At 44.8% G+C, this 24,959-nt stretch overlaps 1 protein-coding gene across 1 annotated transcript in view; it reads left to right on the forward strand.

Moving 5' to 3' along the window:
• Positions 1 to 24,959, forward strand: part of flii (FLII actin remodeling protein) — an 82,673-nt gene that overhangs the window by 40,366 nt on the left and 17,348 nt on the right. The window contains exons 8-18 of the mRNA XM_084329906.1: positions 2,952 to 3,109; positions 3,556 to 3,640; positions 4,959 to 5,106; positions 5,333 to 5,463; positions 9,492 to 9,602; positions 10,404 to 10,508; positions 12,890 to 13,069; positions 14,530 to 14,612; positions 14,740 to 14,814; positions 16,125 to 16,208; positions 24,430 to 24,601. Coding sequence (XP_084186032.1) covers positions 2,952 to 3,109; positions 3,556 to 3,640; positions 4,959 to 5,106; positions 5,333 to 5,463; positions 9,492 to 9,602; positions 10,404 to 10,508; positions 12,890 to 13,069; positions 14,530 to 14,612; positions 14,740 to 14,814; positions 16,125 to 16,208; positions 24,430 to 24,601 — 1,332 coding nt within the window. The remainder of the gene's footprint in view (positions 1 to 2,951; positions 3,110 to 3,555; positions 3,641 to 4,958; positions 5,107 to 5,332; positions 5,464 to 9,491; positions 9,603 to 10,403; positions 10,509 to 12,889; positions 13,070 to 14,529; positions 14,613 to 14,739; positions 14,815 to 16,124; positions 16,209 to 24,429; positions 24,602 to 24,959) is intronic.

The raw sequence follows: 24,959 nt of genomic DNA on the forward strand, positions 1-24,959 counted from the left end.
AATTACATCGCTTAGACATACCTTGTACACACTGTACAGGCTGAATTACATAGTTTAGACATACCTTGTACAGGCTGAATTACATAGTTTAGACATACCTTGTACACACTGTAATGGCTGAATTACATGGCTTAGACATACCTTGTACACACTGTAATGGCTGAATTACATCGCTTAGACATACCTTGTACACACTGTACAGGCTGAATTACATCGCTTAGACATACCTTGTACACACTGTACAGGCTGAATTACATAGTTTAGACATACCTTGTACACTCTGTACAGGCTGAATTACATAGTTTAGACATACCTTGTACACACTGTACAGGCTGAATTACATAACTTAGACATACCTTGTACACACTGTACAGGCTGAATTACATCGCTTAGACATAACTTGTACACACTGTACAGGCTGAATTACATAGTTTAGACATACCTTGTACACACTGTACAGGCTGAATTACATAGTTTAGACATACCTTGTACAGGCTGAATTACATCGCTTAGACATACCTTGTACACACTGTACAGGCTGAATTACATCGCTTAGACATGCTGAATTACATCGCTTAGACATACCTTGTACACACTGTACAGGCTGAATTACATAGTTTAGACATACCTTGTACAGGCTGAATTACATAGTTTAGACATACCTTGTACACACTGTAATGGCTGAATTACATGGCTTAGACATACCTTGTACACACTGTACAGGCTGAATTACATCGCTTAGACATACCTTGTACACACTGTACAGGCTGAATTACATAGTTTAGACATACCTTGTACACTCTGTACAGGCTGAATTACATAGTTTAGACATACCTTGTACACACTGTACAGGCTGAATTACATAACTTAGACATACCTTGTACACACTGTACAGGCTGAATTACATCGCTTAGACATAACTTGTACACACTGTACAGGCTGAATTACATAGTTTAGACATACCTTGTACACACTGTACAGGCTGAATTACATAGTTTAGACATACCTTGTACAGGCTGAATTACATCGCTTAGACATACCTTGTACACACTGTACAGGCTGAATTACATCGCTTAGACATACCTTGTACACACTGTACAGGCTGAATTACATCGCTTAGACATACCTTGTACACACTGTACAGGCTGAATTACATAGTTTAGACATACCTTGTACAGGCTGAATTACATAGTTTAGACATACCTTGTACACACTGTAATGGCTGAATTACATGGCTTAGACATACCTTGTACACACTGTACAGGCTGAATTACATAGCTTAGACATACCTTGTACACACTGTAATGGCTGAATTACATAGCTTAGAGACATACCTTGTACACACTGTACTGGCCGAGTTACATACTGTAGCTTAGACATACCGCCTGTAGTGTGGTAGCGAAAGGTTAACCTTATGTAGTGTGGTAGTGAAAGGGTTAACCGTCTGTAGTGTGGTAGTGAAATGTTAACCTTCTGTAGTGTGGTAGTGAAAGGGTTAACTGTCTGTAGTGTGGTAGTGAAAGGTTAACCTTCTGTAGTGTGAAAGGTTAGGCTTCTGTAGTGTGGTAGTGAAAGGGTTAACCGTCTGTAGTGTGGTAGTGAAAGGTTAACCTTCTGTAGTGTGGTAGTGAAAGGTTAACCTTCTGTAGTGTGGTAGTGAAAGGGTTAACCGTCTGTATTGTGGTAGTGAAAGGGTTAACCATCTGTATTGTGGTAGTGAAAGGGTTAACCGTCTAGTGTGGTAGTGAAAGGTTAACCTTCTGTAGTGTGCTAGTGAACGGTTAACCTTCTGTAGTGTGGTAGTGAAAGGGTTAACCTTCTGTAGTGAAAGGGTTAACCTTCTGTAGTGTGAAAGGGTTAAATGTATCCAGGGGAGTTTTTGAGGATGCACATGCATGCCACGAGCGCGGGTGCAGATGACCAATCAAATTGTGCTTCATCTAACAAGATGAAAAGTGGATGAAAAGGATGGAATATAAACATTTAGAGAGCTAAGAAAATAGCTGTTGCTGTTATATGAGGTAGGGGAGTTATCCAGCTTGTAGTATAGAACAACAACAGGTTATATATGAGGTAGGGGAGTTATCCAGCTTGTAGTATAGAACAACAACAGGTTATATATGAGGTAGGGGAGTTATCCAGCTTGTAGTATAGAACAACAACAGGTTATATATGAGGTAGGGGAGTTATCCAGCTTGTAGTATAGAACAACAACAGGTTATATATGAGGTAGGGGAGTTATCCAGCTTGTAGTATAGAACAACAACAGGTTATATATGAGGTAGGGGAGTTGTCCAGCTTATAGTATAGAACAACAACAGGTTATATATGAGGTAGTGGAGTTATCCAGCTTGTAGTATAGAACAACAGGTTATATATGAGGTAGGGGAGTTATCCAGCTTGTAGTATAGAACAACAACAGGTTATATATGAGGTAGGGGAGTTGTCCAGCTTGTAGTATAGAACAACAACAGGTTATATATGAGGTAGGGGAGTTATCCAGCTTGTAGTATAGAACAACAACAGGTTATATGACGTAGGGGAGTTATCCAGCTTGTAGTATAGAACAACAACAGGTTATATATGAGGTAGGGGAGTTATCCAGCTTGTAGTATAGAACAACAACGGGTTATATGATGTAGGGGAGTTGTCCAGCTTGTAGTATAGAACAACAGGAGGTTATATATGAGGTAGGGGAGTTATCCAGCTTGTAGTATAGAACAACAACAGGTTATATATGAGGTAGGGGAGTTATCCAGCTTGTAGTATAGAACAACAACAGAAAACTCTTGTCTCTATTTGGGTAGAAATGGCAATATGAACAAAAGTGAACTGTTTAAACGGAAACTCCATTGGGTACCTTCATTTTAATCGGATCATGTTGCCCAGTGTATCTTCACTCTAACTGGTTGTTTTTATGTTGTTGTTGTTGTTCTTTTCCATTTCCTCAGTCTGCTATCTGTAAGCTGGCTAAGCTGAAGAAACTGTACGTGAACTCGAACAAGCTGGACTTTGACGGGGTTCCTTCTGGAGTGGGGAAGCTGGCCAGCCTCACGGAGTTCATGGCTGCTAACAACAACCTGGAGCTCATACCAGAGGGACTCTGCAGGTAGGGACCAGACACACACACACAGACACACACACACACACACAGACACACACACAGACACACACACACACACACACACACACAGACACAGACACACACACACACACACACACACACACACAGACACAGACACACACACACGCACACAAAACGATGAAATGTAAACGTATATCGCTGCTGTCGGGTGAAAACCTTGTTTCTCCAAAAGGGGTTTACCTTTCAGGAATGAAGAGAAACAATCTCAACCTTTCATATTGTTGAAAATGTATATATATATATATATTTTCTTTACATAAATTACGGAGATACCACATTTCCGTCTGAAAACGACATATGCACTTCCCCTACATGTATACAAGTACATCTGATCAATGCAGGGTAATATTCTAATTACAGTTGAACTCCTGATCCTTTGTGTTGCTGTGTGTGGTCCCGTTGTTCTCCAGGTGTGGTAAACTGAAGAAGTTGGTACTGAATAAGAATCGTCTGGTTACCCTGCCTGAAGCCATCCACTTCCTCACCGACTTAGAGGTACAGTATTCAGCCTGCTCCCAAAGTACACACTTCCTCACTAACTTAGAGGTACAGTATTCAGCCTGCTCCCAAAGTACACACTTCCTCACTAACTTAGAGGTACAGTATTCAGCCTGCTCCCAAAGTACACACTTCCTCACTAACTTAGAGGTACAGTATTCAGCCTGCTCCCAAAGTACACACTTCCTCACTAACTTAGAGGTACAGTATTCAGCCTGCTCCCAGAGTACACACTTCCTCACTAACTTAGAGGTACAGTATTCAGCCTGCTCCCAAAGTACACACTTCCTCACTAACTTAGAGGTACAGTATTCAGCCTTCTCCCAAAGTACACACTTCCTCACTAACTTGGAGGTACAGTATTCAGCCTGCTCCCAAAGTACACACTTCCTCACTAACTTAGAGGTACAGTATTCAGCCTGCTCCCAGAGTACACACTTCCTCACTAACCTTTATATGAGATTCAGCCTACCAACTTAACTGGGCTTGAGTGTGAAAGCCAGTGGTTATTAGGTCAAGTCAGTAGAAAATACATATCGCTAAAAGTGTATAAATCTGGTGAACATGTGGCCAGCTGTTGGACAAGTGAAAGTGTTTTCTTACTAACATAAAATAAGAAGTCAGGTATTGTGTGAATAGAGCTGTACTGCTCTCATAATAATAATAATAATAATAATAATAATAATAATAATAATAATAATAATAATAATAATAATATAATAATAATAATAATAATAATAATAATAATAATAATAATAATAATAATAATAATGAGCCATTGACTTGTTTACTTCTGTTAACAGTGTGTAAATACTAGACAAACACGATTGAAACTACATGATTGGCCTTTAATTAAACTACCAAGTACCAAACTTGGAGTGTTGAGTTAATTTCAATAGAAATGAGCATGTACTGTATAGTGAACACAAAATGCACTTTCTCACCAACACACTTTAATGTACTTTGCTGCTAACTGATTATATTTAATCATGTGTCGGTGTCTTATTATGTTGACTTATATGTTTTTCGTACCACTTCTTAATGGACTTATATTATATTATATTTTAGATTGAATATTGTATACGCATATACATTTCTGTTTCTATTTTAACCTTGTTGCCCTGCTCTGGGCTGGGAGGAACAGTATTTAGTTGTTTGTATGTATGGAAGAACACAAAGAAATGACAAACTAAATCTTGAATCTTGCTTCTTCAGGACAGTCCTGTTGAAACTAAGACATGTGATGCTATTTCATATTCATAAAGCACATGCTGTACATGAAGGCCTCTCTCTCTCTCCACCGTCCGCCCTGTAGATGCTGGATGTCCGGGAGAACCCCAACCTGGTCATGCCTCCCAAGCCCGTGGACCGCACGGCCGAGTGGTACAACATCGACTTCTCCCTGCAGAACCAGCTGCGTCTGGCCGGGGCCTCGCCCGCCACTGTGGCCGCCGCCGGGGGAGGTGTGTGTTCAGTCCCCTCTCTGTGTTCTCATGAGCTGTGTGTAGTCAGTATTGTGTAATATAGACATATTTATGCATGTTTGTGCACGCTTGTACATCCTCCATAAACATATACTTTAGTATGTGTTTGTTTAGGTGTGTTTTCATGAGGTGTGTCTGTGTCTTCACACGGTATGTGTGTATTGATCAGTGAGTTACTATGGTGATACTGTGTGTGTGCATCCAGGAGCCAGTCCACGGGACCCTCTGGCGAGGAAGATGAGGCTGAGGAGGAGGAAGGACTCTGCTCAGGACGACCAGGCCAAACAGGTGCTGAAGGGAATGAGCGACGTGGCCGAGGAAAAGAACAAGTCGGAGGTAAGGAGAGAGAGATGGGGGGGGGGGGCGATGGAAGAGGAGGAGGAGGAGAGAGGGATGGGGTGGAGGAGGAGGAAGAGAGAGGGATGGGGGGGTGGAGGAGGAGGAAGAGAGGGATGGGGGGGTGGAGGAGGAGGAGGAGAGAGGGATGGGGGTGGAGGAAGAGAGAGGGATGGGGGGGTGGAGGAGGAGGAGAGAGGGATGGGGGGGTGGAGGAGGAGGAAGAGAGGGATGGGGGGTGGAGGAGGAGGAGGAGGAGGAGGAAGAGAGAGGGATGGGGGGTGGAGGAGGAGGAAGAGAGAGGGATGAGGGGTGGAGGAGAAAGAGAGAGGGATGGGGGGGTGGAGGAGGAGAGAGGGATGGGGGGTGGAGGAGGAAGAGAGGGATGGGGGGCTGGAGGAGGAAGAGAGGAATGGGGGGGCTGGAGGAGGAAGAGAGGGATGGGGGTGGAGGAGGAGGAAGAGAGAGGCATGATGGGGGGGGGGGTGGAGGTGGAGGAAGAGACGGATGGGGGGTGGAGGAGGAGAGAGGGATAGGGGGTAGGGTGGAGGAGGATGAGAGAGGGATAGGGGGTAGGGTGGAGGAGAGAGGGATAGGCGGTAGGGTGGAGGAGAGAGGGATAGGGGGTAGGGTGGAGGAGAGAGGGATAGGGTTAGGGTGGAGGAGGAGAGGGGGGTGGGGTGGAGTAGGACGAGGAGGAGCAAGGTCTGTACAGAATGTTTGTCTAGTTCTTTCTTCCAACATGGCCGCGTGTAACCACTTTTGAAAGAAAAAGCCTTATTTCTGAGTAGGTGAAACATTGTAAAAACAAAAATGTTCCACTGCGACTTGTTTACAAGATCCAGTAATACGTTATAAATACATTTTTGTTTATATATTTCTCATATGTGACTCGACGTGACCAAACCCGATTTGATCCGGTGAGAAACAAGTGCCAGAAAAGGAACAATTGTCTTGCTCTTCAGAAAATCGAAAAAAATCGAAATCTGTTTTTTTTTACATCTTTGAAATGTCAATAATGTGTTCTCTTATTTGCTCTTATTTGCAAACTTAAATACAACTTGTAAATGAGGTAATTATTGTTATATAGTTCGACAGTATTGTCTCTCAATACTGTGGAAAAACTACAGGTGAGGGGATTTACGTGTGGGTCTGTCAGCTTAACAGGTACTTAAGAGGTGTTGAAACACACACAGCCAAACGCTCTCCTTTCTTAGCAGGGAGAAGAACAATGTTTATACACTTTATCTTAATGTTATAAGTTATAGCAACGCAACAAACGCAGTGTCCTGTCCATATAAAAAAGATTAAAAAAAAACGCGAGTCCGCGCGGGTGTATTGTCATTAAATTAAACAACATTAAAACACATTTAGAATGTCACGAATTTGATGAGCGAACGAATTTAATTCGAGTGAATTTATTGCAACCTAATGGTATAAGAAGTAAATTCATTCAATAGGGAAACTCAAAGAAAATAACAAACAAGTTATTATTATTATAGGACGCGTTGGTTGTTGTTGTAGACGAACGCGCGCTGGCAATTCATTTGATGACAAGACAAACGTCTTTCTGGGTCTGCATCCCCTTAACAATTGTGTGTATTGAGCTGTACTGTATTATTGGAACTTGGCTTGAATCCGCAGCAATAAGCCAGATAAACAAAATTGTATTAACGCGCCTCGTTAAATCCTCCGCCGTTTCCTCTCTCTCAGTGCTCCACTGTCCGGCTGGCTGCTCTGCCTGTCTGTCTGGCTACTCTGATCCAATCACATTCAGCGTTTCTCCCCCCCACCCACAGTCTGCGAATCAGAGCAGAGTAGGGCGGGTTTTCACGGAATGGAAAGTCTCTTTGCTTGTGAAGAGTGGCAGAAACCTTTCACTACCACACTACAGAAGGTGAACCCTTTCACTGCCACACTACAGAAGGTTAACTTGATTGATTGATTGAAAACTTTATTAACAGATTGCAGAATGGGTACAATACAGTACAGCTCAATACACACAATTGTTAAGGGGATGCAGACCAGAGAAAGACTTTCATCTTGTTTACATCAGGATCCCCCATTTTCAATTAATCATAGAAAATAATGTTATGAATGCCCGAAAACATTTGTGATGTCACAGTATGATGTCATAATCAAACATTCTAGAACATTTGTGTATCTATTCAACAATTATCTCACAGCTACAGAACGTTAACCCTTTCACTGCCACACTACAGAAGGTTAACCTTTAAATCTAAACATCTAAATGCTTATTGATGTAGCCTTTCCTTCAGCCAATACCTTGACCCCCAACATTACATGGCTTATGTGAGGCTTCCAACAAACCTTTCACTACCACACTACAGAAGGTTAACCCTTTCACTGCCACACTACAGAAGGTTAACTTGATTGATTGATTGAAAACTTTATTAACAGATTGCAGAATGGGTACAATACAGTACAGCTCAATACACACAATTGTTAAGGGGATGCAGACCAGAGAAAGACTTTCATCTTGTTTACATCAGGATCCCCCATTTTCAATTCATCATAGAAAATAATGTTATGAATGCCCGAAAACATTTGTGATGTCACAGTATGATGTCATAATCAAACATTCTAGAACATTTGTGTATCTATTCAACAATTCTCTCACAGCTACAGAAGGTTAACCCTTTCACTGCCACACTACAGAAGGTTAACCTTTAAATCTAAACATCTAAATGCTTATTGATGTAGCCTTTCCTTCAGCCAATACCTTGACCCCCAACATTACATGGCTTATGTGAGGCTTCCAACAAACCTTTCACTACCACACTACAGAAGGTTAACCCTTTCACTGCCACACTACAGAAGGTTAACTTGATTGATTGATTGAAAACTTTATTAACAGATTACAGAATGGGTACAATACAGTACAGCTCAATACACACAATTGTTAAGGGGATGCAGACCAGAGAAAGACTTTCATCTTGTTTACATCAGGATCCCCCATTTTCAATTCATCATAGAAAATAATGTTATGAATGCCCGAAAACATTTGTGATGTCACAGTATGATGTCATAATCAAACATTCTAGAACATTTGTGTATCTATTCAACAATTATCTCACAGCTACAGAAGGTTAACCCTTTCACTGCCACACTACAGAAGGTTAACCTTTAAATCTAAACATCTAAATGCTTATTGATGTAGCCTTTCCTTCAGCCAATACCTTGACCCCCAACATTACATGGCTTATGTGAGGCTTCCAACAAACCTTTCACTACCACACTACAGACGGTTAACCCTTTCACTACCACACTACAGAAGGTTAACCTTTCCTTATAATACATTTACATTTAGTAATTTAGCTTTTAGACTTACAAGGCAAATACTTCAACTGCCACAACAACTTGCCACAAGACAGAGTCATTGCCATAACAAAAGAGCCTGATGCAAGGTGTTAATGTCCCCAGAGAGAGGGGGGCCATGGAATACAATGCATTCTGGGTAGGGTTGTAGTTGATTAAATCACAGGTGTGAACCTCTCCACAAGTTCGAAGACCATTCATCTCTGAATGCGTTTACTGATATCTCCATGATTCATAGGATGTAGCTTGAAAAATATCCCACCAAAATGTTCAAGTGATGGCTTATTTTTAAGGTATGAATCTGTACTTTCACAATATGTAAAAAAAAAAAAAATGAAGATCCCTCAACATGACCCTGAAGTCCATACCTGGTCACATATATGAGATTATGAACACATAGCAACCTTTGTTTTTCACATCCACCAGGGAGGAAAAACAGGCATTCAAAACGTTCCGTGAAGGGCCTGTATTGAGTTGCACAGGAAAGGGAAAGAGAGGAGGTGGGAAGGAGAGACATCCTCTGTGTTAATATTGTATGTGTGCGATGGTTGCTGCACAGTCACAAACGTAACTGAATGACTCCTAATGAACTGATTGCACTGTTAGTGTTTATGTCCTTAATGTACTTTGTATTTATGTGGACATAAATAAAGCATTTAATGTGTGTGTGTGTGTGTGTGTGTGGTTAGGCGAACGGGGATGTACACTATGCTGATCTGAAGACACGGCGATGGGACAAGAGTCTGGAGAAACACAATGGACTGGACTACTCAGAGTTCTTCCTGGAGGATGTAGGACAGGTATGTCTGTTTGTCTGTTCGTGGGTTTGTACAGGGCTGCACCAATACCAAAGGCATCAGATATCGGGCCAGTACCAGACTAAAACACTGATACCTTTACTGGCATCACTAAGAAACACTAGTAGTATAGGAGCTTTTTTAATTAAAAAAGGTCTCCACAAAGCCATGTGAATAGATGTAAACAATTAAACTAGGCCAACAGTTGTGCCAAAATAATTATGTTCACAGTGAGAGAAGTTTATTCCTGTGTTGTTTCCAATGAGAGAAGCACTTTATCTCCAGTGTGATACAGCATTCAACCTGAATTATTTTTAATTATTACCCTGCATTGATCAAGTTGAAATGGAAACTGCTACAAGATAATATTTTTCTTTAATATGCATACAAATATGTGGTTTAAACAGGTAGGCTAGTTATTCTTATGAAAAATAATGAATATCTTTTGAAATAATATCCAGCCAGAAAAAATAGCCACAGAAAAGCAAATTGTAAATGCGTAGAAAAGTTGTCATGATATTTAGGCCATATTGTCCACCCCTAATTAATAATAATAATGTGGTTTTGTATAGAGCCTTTCATAAAACCCAATGTCTCTTTACATAGGGCGAAAAACAACAATGGTATTGTTTTATTCTTAATCCCAGAGCGGAAACATGGTTTGCCACCAGAGCGAATACAAATACACAAACAAGAAACAATTACATACAGTACAAGTTACATAATGCTTGTACTGCTTCTTCGGACCAACATGTTTGAGATGTGGGTCAATTGTATGTATTTGTTGGTACTCTCTCTGTCCAGGTGCCCGGTGTGTTTGTGTGGCAGATTGAGAACTTCATCCCGGTGCAGGTGGATGAGACCTTCCATGGAAAGTTCTATGAAGCTGACTGCTACATCATCCTCAAGGTAATACATCATAGGTCTAGAAGGAAAACCAGGGCAGGGGCTGCTACACTTGTGTTAAAGGTGCACAGTGTAGTTATGTGTTAAAGGTGCACAGTGTAGTTATGTGTTAAAGGTGCACAGTGTAGTTATGTGTTAAAGGTGCACAGTGTAGTTATGTGTTAAAGGTGCACAGTGTAGTTATGTGTTAAAGGTGCACAGTGTAGTTATGTGTTAAAGGTGCACAGTGTAGTTATGGGTTAAAGGTGCACAGTGTAGTTATGTGTTAAAGGTGCACAGTGTAGTTATGTGTTAAAGGTGCACAGTGTAGTTATGTGTTAAAGGTGCACAGTGTAGTTATGTGTTAAAGGTGCACAGTGTAGTTATGTGTTAAAGGTGCACAGTGTAGTTATGTGTTAAAGGTGCACAGTGTAGTTATGTGTTAAAGGTGCACAGTGTAGTTATGTGTTAAAGGTGCACAGTGTAGTTATGTGTTAAAGGTGCACAGTGTAGTTATGGGTTAAAGGTGCACAGTGTAGTTATGTGTTAAAGGTGCACAGTGTAGTTATGTGTTAAAGGTGCACAGTGTAGTTATGGGTTAAAGGTGCACAGTGTAGTTATGTGTTAAAGGTGCACAGTGTAGTTATGTGTTAAAGGTGCACAGTGTAGTTATGTGTTAAAGGTGCACAGTGTAGTTATGTGTTAAAGGTGCACAGTGTAGTTATGTGTTAAAGGTGCACAGTGTAGTTATGGGTTAAAGGTGCACAGTGTAGTTATGTGTTAAAGGTGCACAGTGTAGTTATGGGTTAAAGGTGCACAGTGTAGTTATGGGTTAAAGGTGCACAGTGTCGTTTTAAACTCGGAGAAGTTGCACAATTCTATGGAATATGTTCAGGTCTGAATAAGTAAACAAATTGTCCTCAGAGGAAAATTGGGTCCCTGGAACAATGTTTGAAGCTAAAAATCTACCTGAAAGGTTACTGTTTCATTGTTGTCATTTACAATGACTTCTTTGTCTACGCTCTCTAAACACATTTAGTTTTCAAAAAGGAAGGTACTGGAGCACATGGATCATCTTCTTCAGAGTCAGGGTTATCTTGAGAGTGAAGGAGACACAGAAGTGTTGAAACATAGTGATTTATCTTCAGAGTGAAGAAGATACAGAAGTGTTGAAACATAGTGATTTATCTTCAGAGTGAAGAAGATACAGAAGTGTTGAAACATAGTGATTTATCTTCAGAGTGAAGAAGACACAGAAGTGTTGAAACAGTGATTTATCTTCAGAGTGAAGAAGACACAGAAGTGTTGAAACATAGTGATTTATCTTCAGAGTGAAGAAGACACAGAAGTGTTGAAACAGTGATTTATCTTCAAAGGGAAGAAGACACAGATGTGTTGAAACATAGTGATTCATCTTCAGAGTGAAGAAGACACAGAAGTGTTGAAACATAGTGATTTATCTTCAGAGTGAAGGAGACACAGAAGTGTTGAAACATAGTGATTTATCTTCAGAGTGAAGGAGACACAGAAGTGTTGAAACATAGTGATTTATCTTCAGAGTGAAGAAGATACAGAAGTGTTGAAACATAGTGATTTATCTTCAGAGTGAAGAAGACACAGAAGTGTTGAAACAGTGATTTATCTTCAGAGGGAAGAAGACACAGATGTGTAGAAACCTTAGTGATTTATCTTCAGAGGGAAGAAGACACAGATGTGTAGAAACCTTAGTGATTTATCTTCAGGGGGAAGAAGACACAATATGTGTTGAAACATAGTGATTTATCTTCAGAGGGAAGAAGACACAGATGTGTAGAAACCTTAGTGATTTATCTTCAGGGGGAAGAAGACACAAGATGTGTTGAAACATAGTGATTTATCTTCAGAGGGAAGAAGACACAGATGTGTAGAAACCTTAGTGATTTATCTTCAGAGGGAAGAAGATACAGAAGTGTTGAAACCTTAGTGATTTATCTTCAGAGGGAAGAAGACACAGATGTGTAGAAAGTAAAACCTTAGTGATTTATCTTCAGAGGGAAGAAGACACAGATGTGTTGAAACATAGTGATTTTTTGCACACTATTACATTGTTTTCTAAAGATGATCCATGTGCTCCAGTACCTTCATTTTTTATGACTATATGGTCCTTATCTGAGTTGCACCGGTCTTCATCTGAACAGGTTTAGCACGTGAACACATTTAGTTTGTTTAAAAGTGCAAACGACAGCAATATTTTCTCTTTTTGTATTTCCAAGATTGAGTTGTTAATGTTGAGATGTTCATTCGGATATTCATTCATTTTCTTCCCCCCCCCCCCCCCCCCAAAACCTATTGTCTTCCTCAACCCTTGCTTTCCCTTTCTTCCTCTCTGCCTCCATCCCTCTCTCCATCCCTCCCTCCTTCTGTAGACATTCCTGGATGAGAACGGGGCTTTGAACTGGAAGATCTTCTACTGGATAGGCCAGGATGCCACTTTGGACAAGAAGGCGGGCTCTGCCATCCACGCTGTCAACCTGAGGAACTACCTGGGAGCCGAGTGCAGGACCATCAGAGAGGAGATGGGAGACGAGAGCGATGAGTTCAGCGCGGTATGAGAGGAAACGCACACATGTACACACACACACACATACATACACTTTTATTTTTATTTTTTTTCTCTCTTTCTCTGATTTTCTCTGTTTTCTCCCCGTCCCAATTTAGTCGTTGTGCCAATTCCCCCCCCTCCCCTACCTGGTTGTTGTGCGCATGTTCTCCTACTGGTCGGTACAAGGGAACCCTGAAGTATCCGCACGCTTCCTCCGACACGTGCGGCGACAGCCAGTGGCTCTTTTCTCACCTGGCAGCGAGGGCTCTCATTGGTGAAGTGTAACGCGTGGGAGGTCACGCTGCCTTCCTCAAGTCCTGCCTCTGCTGAGCAAGCGCCCAGACCTGACCTGTAGGTGTCGCTGTCCACAACGCCAGTTTCCCACCCACGGCTTCCCTCCCCCTAACCCAGCCAAACGAGTTAGTATAGCGATCAGCCCAAGCCAAGGCAATGCTGACTCCGGGAGTCGAGACCGCAGCCTCTTGCATTGGTGACGAGCACAATCTCTGCTACGCCACCTGACCGCTCCTACACACACACATTTCTAATCTAAATTACGATGGTAGTAATAAATTGGACATATTACTTTATGCAGATGATATAATTCTGGTAGCTGAAAATGAAAATGATGTTTAGAAAATGTTAATATGTACGGAAAGCTGGTGTAGAAAGTGGTGTAGCTTAGAAACCTTGGGAAGTGATTATGTTCAATTGTTGTTTTTGGTGTCTTGTAATCCCGTAAGGGATGGATCGTCGGATATGACACAAAAATTAAATGTCATTCATTCATTCACACATGTACACACACATACACACACATACACACATACATACATACATACATACATACATACATACATACATACATACATACATACATACATACATACATACATACATACATACATACATACATACATACAAACTAAAAACAATTTTCAAATATTTCAGAAATTATTCCGTTAGAAATCTTGACAGTATTTGCGCAGTATTTTTATCAACAAAATTGTTCAAAATATTCAAAAAATAAAACATGAGATGATGACAAACAATAAATGATAAATAACGATACTGATGGATAGTTATTCCAGATGGAAATTAGATTAGATTAGATTCAAATGTATTGTCATAACAATACAGCACAAGTACAGTACAACAAAAACAAGTTTGGCATCCAACCAGAGTGCAAATGTAACCGTAAAGTGCAACAGCAATATACAATGTACAGGTGATTAAACTGTGTACAAAATATACAAATTAGTACTACTGAGTGTAGTGCTAATCAGATGTATGTACATGGTTGTAGTGTAATGTGTACAGTGCTACAGGTATAAAGACAGTATGGTAGTAGTCGTAACTAGTAAAAGTAGGATATGTACAGAAATCTCCTAGGCTGTCACTGATGGATAGTTATTTTAGTTTTTAACATCTAACGCTGACCATGCTGGGCTGTGTTCTGTGCAGGTGTTCGATAATGAGATCTCCTACATCGAGGGGGGAACAGCCAGTGGGTTCTACACCGTGGAAGACACACACTACACCCTCAAGTGAGAACAGCTGAGGAGGAACCGTGTCCTGGTCTTTGGACCTGATGTTGATTTGATCAAATGATTTCCTCATTTAGTTTTCATGAGCTGTTTTCTGGCTAAAGCTTTGTGTGTGTGTCTCTCTCAGGTTATACAGAGTATATGGCAAGAAGAACATCCGGCTGGAGTCCGTCGCTCTGAAGGCAGCTTCCCTGGACCCACGGTGAGCAACACACGGATCACACAATATGAAAGTATTAACAGAGGTCCGGTAATGCTGTTCATCAGTCTTATTGGTACAGCATTGAGCATTGTCTCCGCTACACTGCTTGGATGTGGGAATCAGCACGGATTGCTCATTTCGATTTCAATTTCAAAAGGTCCAGATTCCATTTGACATAGGATTTTAATTTGGTTTCCGTAGTAGTTCAGCAGAAACCTGGCCCAAGGCAAACTAAAGACAAACGGGAGCCACGCTGGAAATAGCATGAAAATCTCCACATGTCCACCCAATGAAGGCATAGACGAAAAGATCCATCTTGGGATTTTAAGAATCAATTTGATTCATATGAAACAACTAATATATAATTATTGTTTAAAAAAAATTTCACCAGCCCCAGTGGAGATCAGACTAAATGTTGGCAGCTGCTGCCTGGCCCTCCTCCTTGACAGGCCTGCAATCCTCAAGCCACTAACCTCTAACATTATACATGTAGCTTTGTTCCTGTTGGACACCAGTATTTAACATCGTGACCTTCCCTCCCTGTAGCTTTGTTCCTGTTGGACACCAGTATCTAACATCCTGACCTTCCCTCCCTGTAGCTTTGTGTTCCTGTTGGACACCAGTATCTAACATCCTGACCTTCCCTCCCTGTAGCTTTGTGTTCCTGTTGGACACCAGTATTTAACATCCTGACCTTCCCTCCCTGTAGCTTTGTGTTCCTGTTGGACACCAGTATTTAACATCGTGACCTTCCCTCCCTGTAGCTTTGTTCCTGTTGGACACCAGTATTTAACATCCTGACCTTCCCTCCCTGTAGCTTTGTTCCTGTTGGACACCAGTATCTAACATCCTGACCTTCCCTCCCTGTAGCTTTGTGTTCCTGTTGGACACCAGTATTTAACATCCTGACCTTCCCTCCCTGTAGCTTTGTGTTCCTGTTGGACACCAGTATTTAACATCCTGACCTTCCCTCCCTGTAGCTTTGTGTTCCTGTTGGACACCAGTATCTAACATCCTGACCTTCCCTCCCTGTAGCTTTGTGTTCCTGTTGGACACCAGTATCTAACATCCTGACCTTCCCTCCCTGTAGCTTTGTGTTCCTGTTGGACACCAGTATCTAACATCCTGACCTTCCCTCCCTGTAGCTTTGTGTTCCTGTTGGACACCAGTATCTAACATCCTGACCTTCCCTCCCTGTAGCTTTGTGTTCCTGTTGGACACCGGTATCTAACATCCTGACCTTCCCTCCCTGTAGCTTTGTGTTCCTGTTGGACACCGGTATCTAACATCCTGACCTTCCCTCCCTGTAGATTTGTGTTCCTGTTGGACACCGGGATGGAGATCTTCATCTGGAGAGGAGCCAACGCTACGCTGAACGGCACCACCAAGGCCAGGTAGGAAAGGAACACATCGTTACTGTCCCGGGACGGCTGGCCTGGCAGCGTGTATCCTTTCCGCAACGGAATTCGGTTTCCGGGTTCCTCTGATTGGCCACGACCCCCTATCCACGTGACCCGCCCCCTATCCACCGCTCTGCCGCGGACTTGCTCGCTTCCTCAATTTATACGCATGGAAGTATTGACTGAATGAATGAATGAATGAAAACTTTATTTAACAGATTGCAGAATGGGTACAATACAGTACGGCTCAATACACACAATTGTTAACACTTTAATCGCCATGGGTTAAATTCATAATTTACCATCCCTCGCCAGCTCTATTTGTCTATGGAGAAGTTCCCCTTCTTTGCAGGGCTATAACTTTTTAAATTCTATTGCTAAATTGCCATTATTATGGCCCATTCAATGTCCTATATGTATTGTTCAGGGTGTAGCAACGTTAAACTTTTTCATTCACATATTCATACTAAAATATGGTCTAAAGTATAAGTATGTTTTTATCGTTTTCTGCAGCTTTCTCCAGAACTTAATTTATAGCTCCAAATGCATTATATTGATGATGAAATACAGTTTGATAGCAATCGGCGCAAGATAAAAAATGTCAACTGGAGGTGATTCTAGAAGTTTCTACGTATCATCTGATGATGACCGGATGGGCGGGGGATCGTTTATAATTCCGTGGGCAGCGTTAGATGATTCATCCAGAGTGGGTCATATGTTCATCAGATCAGTTAGTATAGAAGACGTTAGAAAATAACGTTGAAACTCACCGTGGCTTCCTCGCGCCGCTGGCAGATGAGCGTGGAACAGAATTTTCTCTATTATGGGATGGAGAAATGCCCGATCCATTTCCAGGTTGTATAATAGTATATACGTCCAAATGTTGTTTTTTCGAGTTATTTGCACCGATCGATGTTCACTGTATCAAGACGGAGTCTCTCTAACGATAGCGAGTGCCCGGACCACATATGGATGAGCACTTCCGGTTCAAAGGTTCATTTCCGGTTGGCTATCTGCCAATCGGCCACCAGATGGCGCTCTTGAACCCGCTAGAGAGTTGAGATGAGATCAGCAGTGTGTCTCAGGGCTCCGGAAAGGAAATATGATTTCAGATGACAGATTTTTGAAATATTGACATCAAAGATGAGTTACGGCGTCTTCGGCAGAATGAGCATGGCTAGGAATGACGTGTAAACTCGTCCCCGGCGATCATAGTGTTAAGGGAATGCAGACCTGAGAAAGACGTTTGTCTTGTTTACATCAGGGTCCCCCATTTTCAATTCATATAGAACGACTACGCCGTAACAAATCATTAAAAAAATATACCATTAACTGGAATATGTTGTGCCTTTACACATATGTTGGATTATGTAATTGGTTTGTCATGACAAACAAATAAAAAAAATCGCGATTTACCCGCTGGCTACAACAACACACAGTGACTGCATGTAGTCACTGTGTGTTGATGTTGTAGCCACCTCCTCAGAGGCAGGAATACTAAGCTCCCCCTTAAGCTCCAGGAGAGAGGGGAGAGGCTGAAAACCCGCAGTTCTTGCCCGACTGATGGGAGCCGAATCCCCGGATCCGATTTGTCTGATGAATACCCCCAAAATATGGAGGTCCCGAATGCAAGTATTGATTGCGCCGTAACAAATCATTAAAAAAAAGATACCGTTAACTTAAGGTTATGTATATAACCTAGTTATATGAGTACTGGCTAAGCGTCCCGCTCTTTAAGCCTATCGAGATATACCTCATCTCATGTACGTACCTATTGTACTTCATCAACGAAAAAACAAGTACACCTACACCTGCCGGGTCCCGCCTCTATGGAGGCGTAGCCTATAAGACAGTGGGCCTGGTCACCAAACACTCTTCCTCGCCAAAAATCCCGTTTCCAGTAAAAGATCCCTCAAAAGGGAACTCGGGGCCGCTTAAGAGCGGGACGCTTAGCCAGTACTCATATAACTAGGTTATATACATAACCTTACGTTATATTATCGTACTTGGCCATCGCGTCCCGCTCTTTAAGCCTATCGAGATATGGGTTAGAGCGGACGCGAGCAGATGCACCCCCTGAGGACCCGTAAGCCCACATCAAGGGGTTTGGGGAGCCCATCACCCCATCCTTCCTAATGAAGGGGGGGCGCAGGAAGCAGGAAAGGCCACAAACCCCAGAACCGCCTGGGAGACAGAACCCCCGGTCATGTCCATGAGGTAAAACCTTACAAAGGGGCCCGGGGAGGACCATGAAGCTGCAGCACAGATGTCCTCCACCGAGGCCCCACCCAGGAGAGCGGCAGAGGCAGCCACCCCACAGAACCACCGTGATAGACAAAAAGCTGATCGGTAACCCTGAGGTCCTGAGTACGACTGAGGTAAATTCCCAAAGCACGGACCGGACATGACAGGTGAAGGCCCGCATCCAACTCACTAATGTGAGGAGGACGACGAAACGCCTGAACCACAATATCCCGGGAGCGGAAGGAACTCCGGATATTCTTAGGCATGAAAGCAGGATTAGGTCGCAGAGTGGCACCGCAATCGGCCCGAAAAGACAGGCAGACGTACCGAAAGAGCACAGAGCTCACTCACGCGTTTAGCGGAGGTGACAGCCAGCAGGAACGCGGTCTTGGAAGACAGCTGTCCCAACGGCGCCTGCTCGAGCGGCTCAAACGGGGCCAAGGACAACCGACCGAGGACCAATTGAAGATCCCAAGTCGGAGCCAAAGAGCGTTGCACCGGCTTAACGCGTTGAGCGCCAAGCAGGAAACGCTTCACAAGAGGGTGGCTGAATAAGACATTCCCCTCAAACCCCTCATGATAGGAGGATATAGCCGCCGCATATACCCTCACCGTCGAAGCCGACAGTCTACCAAGGAGAGACTGGAGATAACTCAGGACAGCATCCAGGGGGCAGGAGACTGGGTCCCGGCCCCCCGCCTTACACCACTCTTGGAACATACGCCATCTGCCCGCGTAAAGCGCGACAGTGGAGGGAGCATGTGCATTCCGGATGGTATCAACCACAGAAGGGTCCATCCTCTCCAGACTCACCCTCCCACCAGCCACACCAACAGGCGTTGGCTCAACATCGGGTACTGGAACAGTGACCCGTTGTGCTGTGAGAGGGCCGTCGCCGACCAAGGAAAGCTGGATCAAGACCGGGAACCACACTGCCGTGCCCCGGTCCGGCGTGACCAGGATCACCGTCCTGCGCTCCCTCCGTATCCGCTCCAACAGCTGACCCAACAGGCGTACAGAAGACCGGGCGGCCATGGAAAGGTCGAGAAGGCATCCACCCCCAAGGGGGGATGATCTGCTCGACTGACCGAGAACCACAAGGGGCACTTGTGAGAGCGTCGGCACGCAAACGGATCTACTGAGGCCTCCCCGAACCGATCCCAGATCTGTCTGACTATGTCGGGGCGGAGTTCCCACTCGTCGTAACGAGGACCGCCCCGAGACATCATATCCGCGCTCATATTCTCTGTACCAGGAATGTGGAGCACCCTCAGACTGCGCAGCCTGCGAGATGCCCATAGCCAAAGTTCGACCGCCGCCCGGAGCAGGCGGATGGAACGAGTCCCACCCTGCCTGTTGATATACGCCGCTGCCGTCATACTGTCTGTCCTGACCAAAACGTGCTCTACCACCAGGTGGTCGAACCGTTTGAGGACCAGGAGGACCGCCTTCAATTCCAACACATTTATGTGCGGGGTAGATGGGCCAGCATGAACCTCCGTCCAGCTGCCCCCCACTGCGTGGGTCCGACACGTCCCTCCCCAACCCGTGAGAGAGGCGTCGGTGAAGACCGTGACGTGTGAACGCCTGCTGCCCATGGGGACCCCAATGGTGAGGATACCCAGCCTCTTCCAATGGGCGAGATCTCCCCATATCGACAAAGGAACCGTCAACCGTTTCCATTTGTCCCTCACCGGATCTATTCTCATAGAGAAAAACCACCTCTGTATCCTCCTCATGAAGAGGAGGCCAAGAGGAACCACCGTGTGAGCAGATGCCATCATACCGAGCAGACGCATCACTTGCAGCGCCGTGACCGTCCCTCCCAGACGGAAACCCCAGAGCGCGAGAAGGATAGACACCCGGCGCTGCTCCATGAGGGTTACAATCATGGGCCTCGATCTCAACGTCAAGCCCAAGTACTCCCCCTGTTGACTGGGAAGAGGCGTACTCTTCTTCCAATTCACAGCAAAACCCAGCCTGGTGAGGAATTCCACCACCAGCCTGGTATGAGACCTGGCAACCTCCTCCGAACGACTGAGGAGTAGAATGTCGTCGAGATAGAATAGAACTCATATCCCCCGACGACGTAGAAGCTCCAGCGCAGTCGCCACGCACTTGGTGAATGTGCGGGGAGCCAGAGAATAGCCGAACGGCAACCTCTGGTACTCGTACGCTACGCCCTGAAACAGGAACCGTAGGAACTGCCTGTGAGGAGGGAAAATCGGGATGTGAAAATACGCATCCTTCAGGTCTATGGAGGTGAACCAGTCTCCCTTCTGACAGCAAGCAGAAGGAGTTTGACGGTCAACATTCTGAACGGCCTCGCTACAATCAACCGATTGAACGCGGACAGATCCAGTATAGGTCTGACCCCCCCTGTTTTCTTGGGTACCAGAAAATAACGGGAGTAGACGCCTGACATCGCGTCCTCTCTCGGAACCACGACGACAGCCTGCTTCGCCAACAGAGATTGGATCTCGTCGGCCAGGGCTGTCACTGCTTCTGACCCTGACAATAGGGTCGGCACCAAACCTGAGAACGGAGGGTGGGGTTGTGCGAACTGCAAAACAAGCCCCTCCCTCAACGTTCTCTCTATCCACCCCTCCAAACGGCATTCTTGTCGCCATATGTGAAAATAATCCCACAGCGCACCCGCCGTCAACCGACGCTGGGCCGCAAGGAACAGTAGATAGTTGGCCCGTTCCCTCCCGCTGTGCGACGCACTCAAGGGGGGACCCCGACAGAAAGGGCCGGTTTGATACGGGAGAAGCTGTCATCAAACTGGTTGACACACACCCCCCCCCCCTGAACACCCCTCTAGCGCATGCTGAGGAGTTGTTCCGCAGCTAGACACGCAAGGCATGAGGACCCCATGGGCTGCTACACGCCGAAGCCCTGCAGTGATATTGCTACCACCCAAATCAGGCTCGCCTCTTCTTTGCAGACCACTGCCGCTCTCACGGGAGTGGGAGGCATCAGCGCGATACCCCGCCTGGCGAAGGCGAGGCCGGGGTAACCCTTGCTGTGCATTCAACAGAAGAGGCCTCGAGTCCCCCTGCTGACCACCGTAGCTAGTGGCAGCTGTAACACCAGGCTCATCCATCACACAACGTGTGGTGCAGGAGCCACGCGACAGCACAACATTCTCACGGACAGACCCAGGCTCAGCCATCAACTGGGTGTCAGCCCCTGTCCCCATGAGAAGTGAAGAATGGGGCCGCATGCGCTTCAAAGAAGGTTCGCAGCCCGCAGCCAAAGGAGAACGATCAGAGCCCCGCTTCCGTGGGTAACAGAGAGAGGATTGAACGGGGAGCGGGCTGCTCGCGGCAAAGTGACGACGGCTTGTTTTATCCAAGCCGAATTCACCCAAAATGGCCGATCCCTCGGCCGCCAAGGCTGTCGGCCTTGTGAAACCCTGTTGACTCTCCGCCCAGGGCACCACTGGCGGGGGAAATATGGCCGCCTGTCAAGGATCTCGCCACAGTCGTTGACGAGACCGTGCTCCCACCTCTGGCTGCACAGCGTGAGGCGGTGTAGGACCCAGATCAACAACCGCCTGCGCCTCCACAGAACGACCAAAAAGACTTTCAGTGGAAAAAGGAGTCGTGAGGAGAGAAAACCTATCCTCTTCCCCAAGAGGAGAGTGCTCCAACCAAACATGCCTAACAACAAACGTTGATAGCATCCTAATCCTCCCTGCAGTTATAGCTTGCGACTGAGTCAAGATCTCTATAACACCACAAACATGCAACATGTTTACAATGTCGGCTGGACCCATAGCCCTACTACCTGACGCCAATGTGGATAGGAAACTAGCCAGCTGAGCCATAACACTGGCCGCCGCTACAAACCATCCTGCAGCAGTATACCACTCATCCGTCCATACTGCCACCCTCCGAGCCGATTCGCTCTCAAGCATCGGCCGGGTGGGACATCGTTCATCCCCGCCGGGGCACAGGAACAAAGCTACCTGGCTACTTAGCCACGGTACACCCGGCCTGCACCCTGTTGTTAGCCCGTTTCCCCGTAAAAAAGGTAAATAGGACTCCGTGAAATCCCCCACATTAGCAACCGACTGACCTTCATCAATGAAGCGGGCAAGAGGAGGGAAAAGCGGCAATGTCCCGCGGCGGGGATTATTAGAACAACGACCCATTTCAGCGTCAACATTAGCATTAGCAGTAGTAGTATTAGTAGCATTAGCGTTAGCAGCGTGCTCCAGGATCGCCAGGAAAACGTCCACTGCAGTGGAACGTTCACCAAGCCACCCCGGCCCTGGCGCCGAAACATACTCCACAGCATTACCAATACCAACATTGATGCCTGATGACACAGGGCCTACCTTTGTACAAGCCGGCTCGATAGCCAAACCTTGTACGCTGCCCCTTGGTCTGCTGCCGTCAGACGAGGAAACATCAACACAGGCCCGACGTGTCGCTGAAACATGCCTCGAAGATGCCAGGGGTAAGCAAACCTCCGGTAAGCTTTCAACATTACGCAATTTCTCTAATCTTTTCATAACAACTAGTTATTAACATAAGGTGCACTGCATCTGTTATGATGGAAACGAATATAGAGGAAGAGTGTTTGGTGACCAGGCCCACTGTCTTATAGGCTACGCCTCCATAGGGGCGGGACCCGGCAGGTGTAGGTGTACTTGTTTTTTCGTTGATGAAGTACAATAGGTACATGAGATGAGGTATATCTCGATAGGCTTAAAGAGCGGGACGCGATGGCCAAGTACGATAATATAACTGGAATATGTTGTGCCTTTACACATATGTTGGATTATGTAATTGGTTTGTCATGACAAACAAATAAAATATCGCATCGCCGGCTGTCTCTGGCTTGCTCCAGCGGACACCAGAGCTCAGCCCGCGGCGAGAATGTGCTGCCGCGAGCGGCATCGCTGAGTTCTGGCTCTGACTACATGCAGTCACTGAGTGTTGTTGTAGCCAGCGGGTAAATCGCGATTTTTTTTAATTTGTCATGACAAACCAATTACATAATCCAACATGTGTGTAAAGGCACAACATATTCCAGTTAACGGTATATATTTTTTTATGATTTGTTACGGCGTAGTCGTTCTATATGAATTGAAAATGGGGGACCCTGATGTAAACAAGACAAACGTCTTTCTCAGGTCTGCATCCCCTTAACAATTGTGTGTATTGAGCCGTACTGTATTGTACCCATTCTGCAATCTGTTAAATAAAGTTTTCATTCATTCATTCAGTCAATACTTCCATGCGTATAAATTGAGGAAGCGAGCGAGTCCGCGGCCGCTCGCTCTGCCACGCGCGGCAGCGGCAGAGCGGTGGATAGGGGGGCGGGTCACGTGGGGGTCGCGGCCAATCAGAGGAACCCGGAAACCGAATTCCGTTGCGGAAAGGATACACGCGGCCTGGCAGGCTGTGAAGAGATGTCTGAATGTGGTGGCAATCTACCAATAATTGTTCATGGGGGCATAGTTTAGTGTGCAGAATCTTTATTCTTCTATTTGAAAGGCTGGATGTTGTTTTGAAAGGGGGAAAAAAGATGCTTCAAAACATTTCATTGGTGGCAGTTAAATGTTCCAGAGCATCTAGTCTGAAAGCATCTAGGAATACAAATGAAGAAGAACCAATTAATTCAGATTGTTCAAAAATCTGATCAAAATGATAGTGAACATTTTAGCTCAATTTCCGTCTGCATTCATGGGAAAGATACAATGCAACTAAACCTGAATGTAAATGTGCAATTGTTGTTTTTTTGGATGAAGATTAATCATTTAGATGAGCCGAATAATCAATAACATGATAGTTGGATGAATTGTTTACTTAAATGATGGCAGCTATACAGTGAAGTGATAAGATATACACATACGTGGAGGGGGTGCTGCAGATAATCCATTCCTAGCTCTACTTTTTCCTCTTCTTCATATTGATGTGTGTGTGTGTGTCCGTCCATTTTGTGTGTCTGCCCCCAGGCTCTTCTCTGAGAAAATCAATAAGAATGAACGTAAGAGCAAGGCAGAGATCACTACGCTGGCTCAGAGCCAGGAGCCCCCTGGGTTCTGGGAGGCCCTGGGAGGCCAACCTGAGGAGATCAAGAAGCACGTTCCTGACGACTTCTCTCCTGTCAGACCCAAACTGTACAAGGTAAACTATTCTCTCCTGTGAGACCCAAACTATACAAGGTAAACACTTCTCTCCTGTGAGACCCAAACTATACAAGGTAAACACTTCTCTCCTGTCAGACCCAAACTATACAAGGTAAACACTTCTCTCCTGTGAGACCCAAACTGTACAAGGTAAACACTTCTCTCCTGTGAGACCCAAACTGTACAAGGTAAACACTTCTCTCCTGTGAGACCCAAACTATACAAGGTAAACACTTCTCTCCTGTGAGACCCAAACTATACAAGGTAAACACTTCTCTCCTGTGAGACCCAAACTATACAAGGTAAACACTTCTCTCCTGTCAGACCCAAACTATACAAGGTAAACACTTCTCTCC

This window comes from Notolepis coatsorum (genome assembly GCF_963971535.1).
Source record: "Notolepis coatsorum genome assembly, chromosome: 14".
NCBI lineage: Eukaryota > Metazoa > Chordata > Actinopteri > Aulopiformes > Paralepididae > Notolepis > Notolepis coatsorum.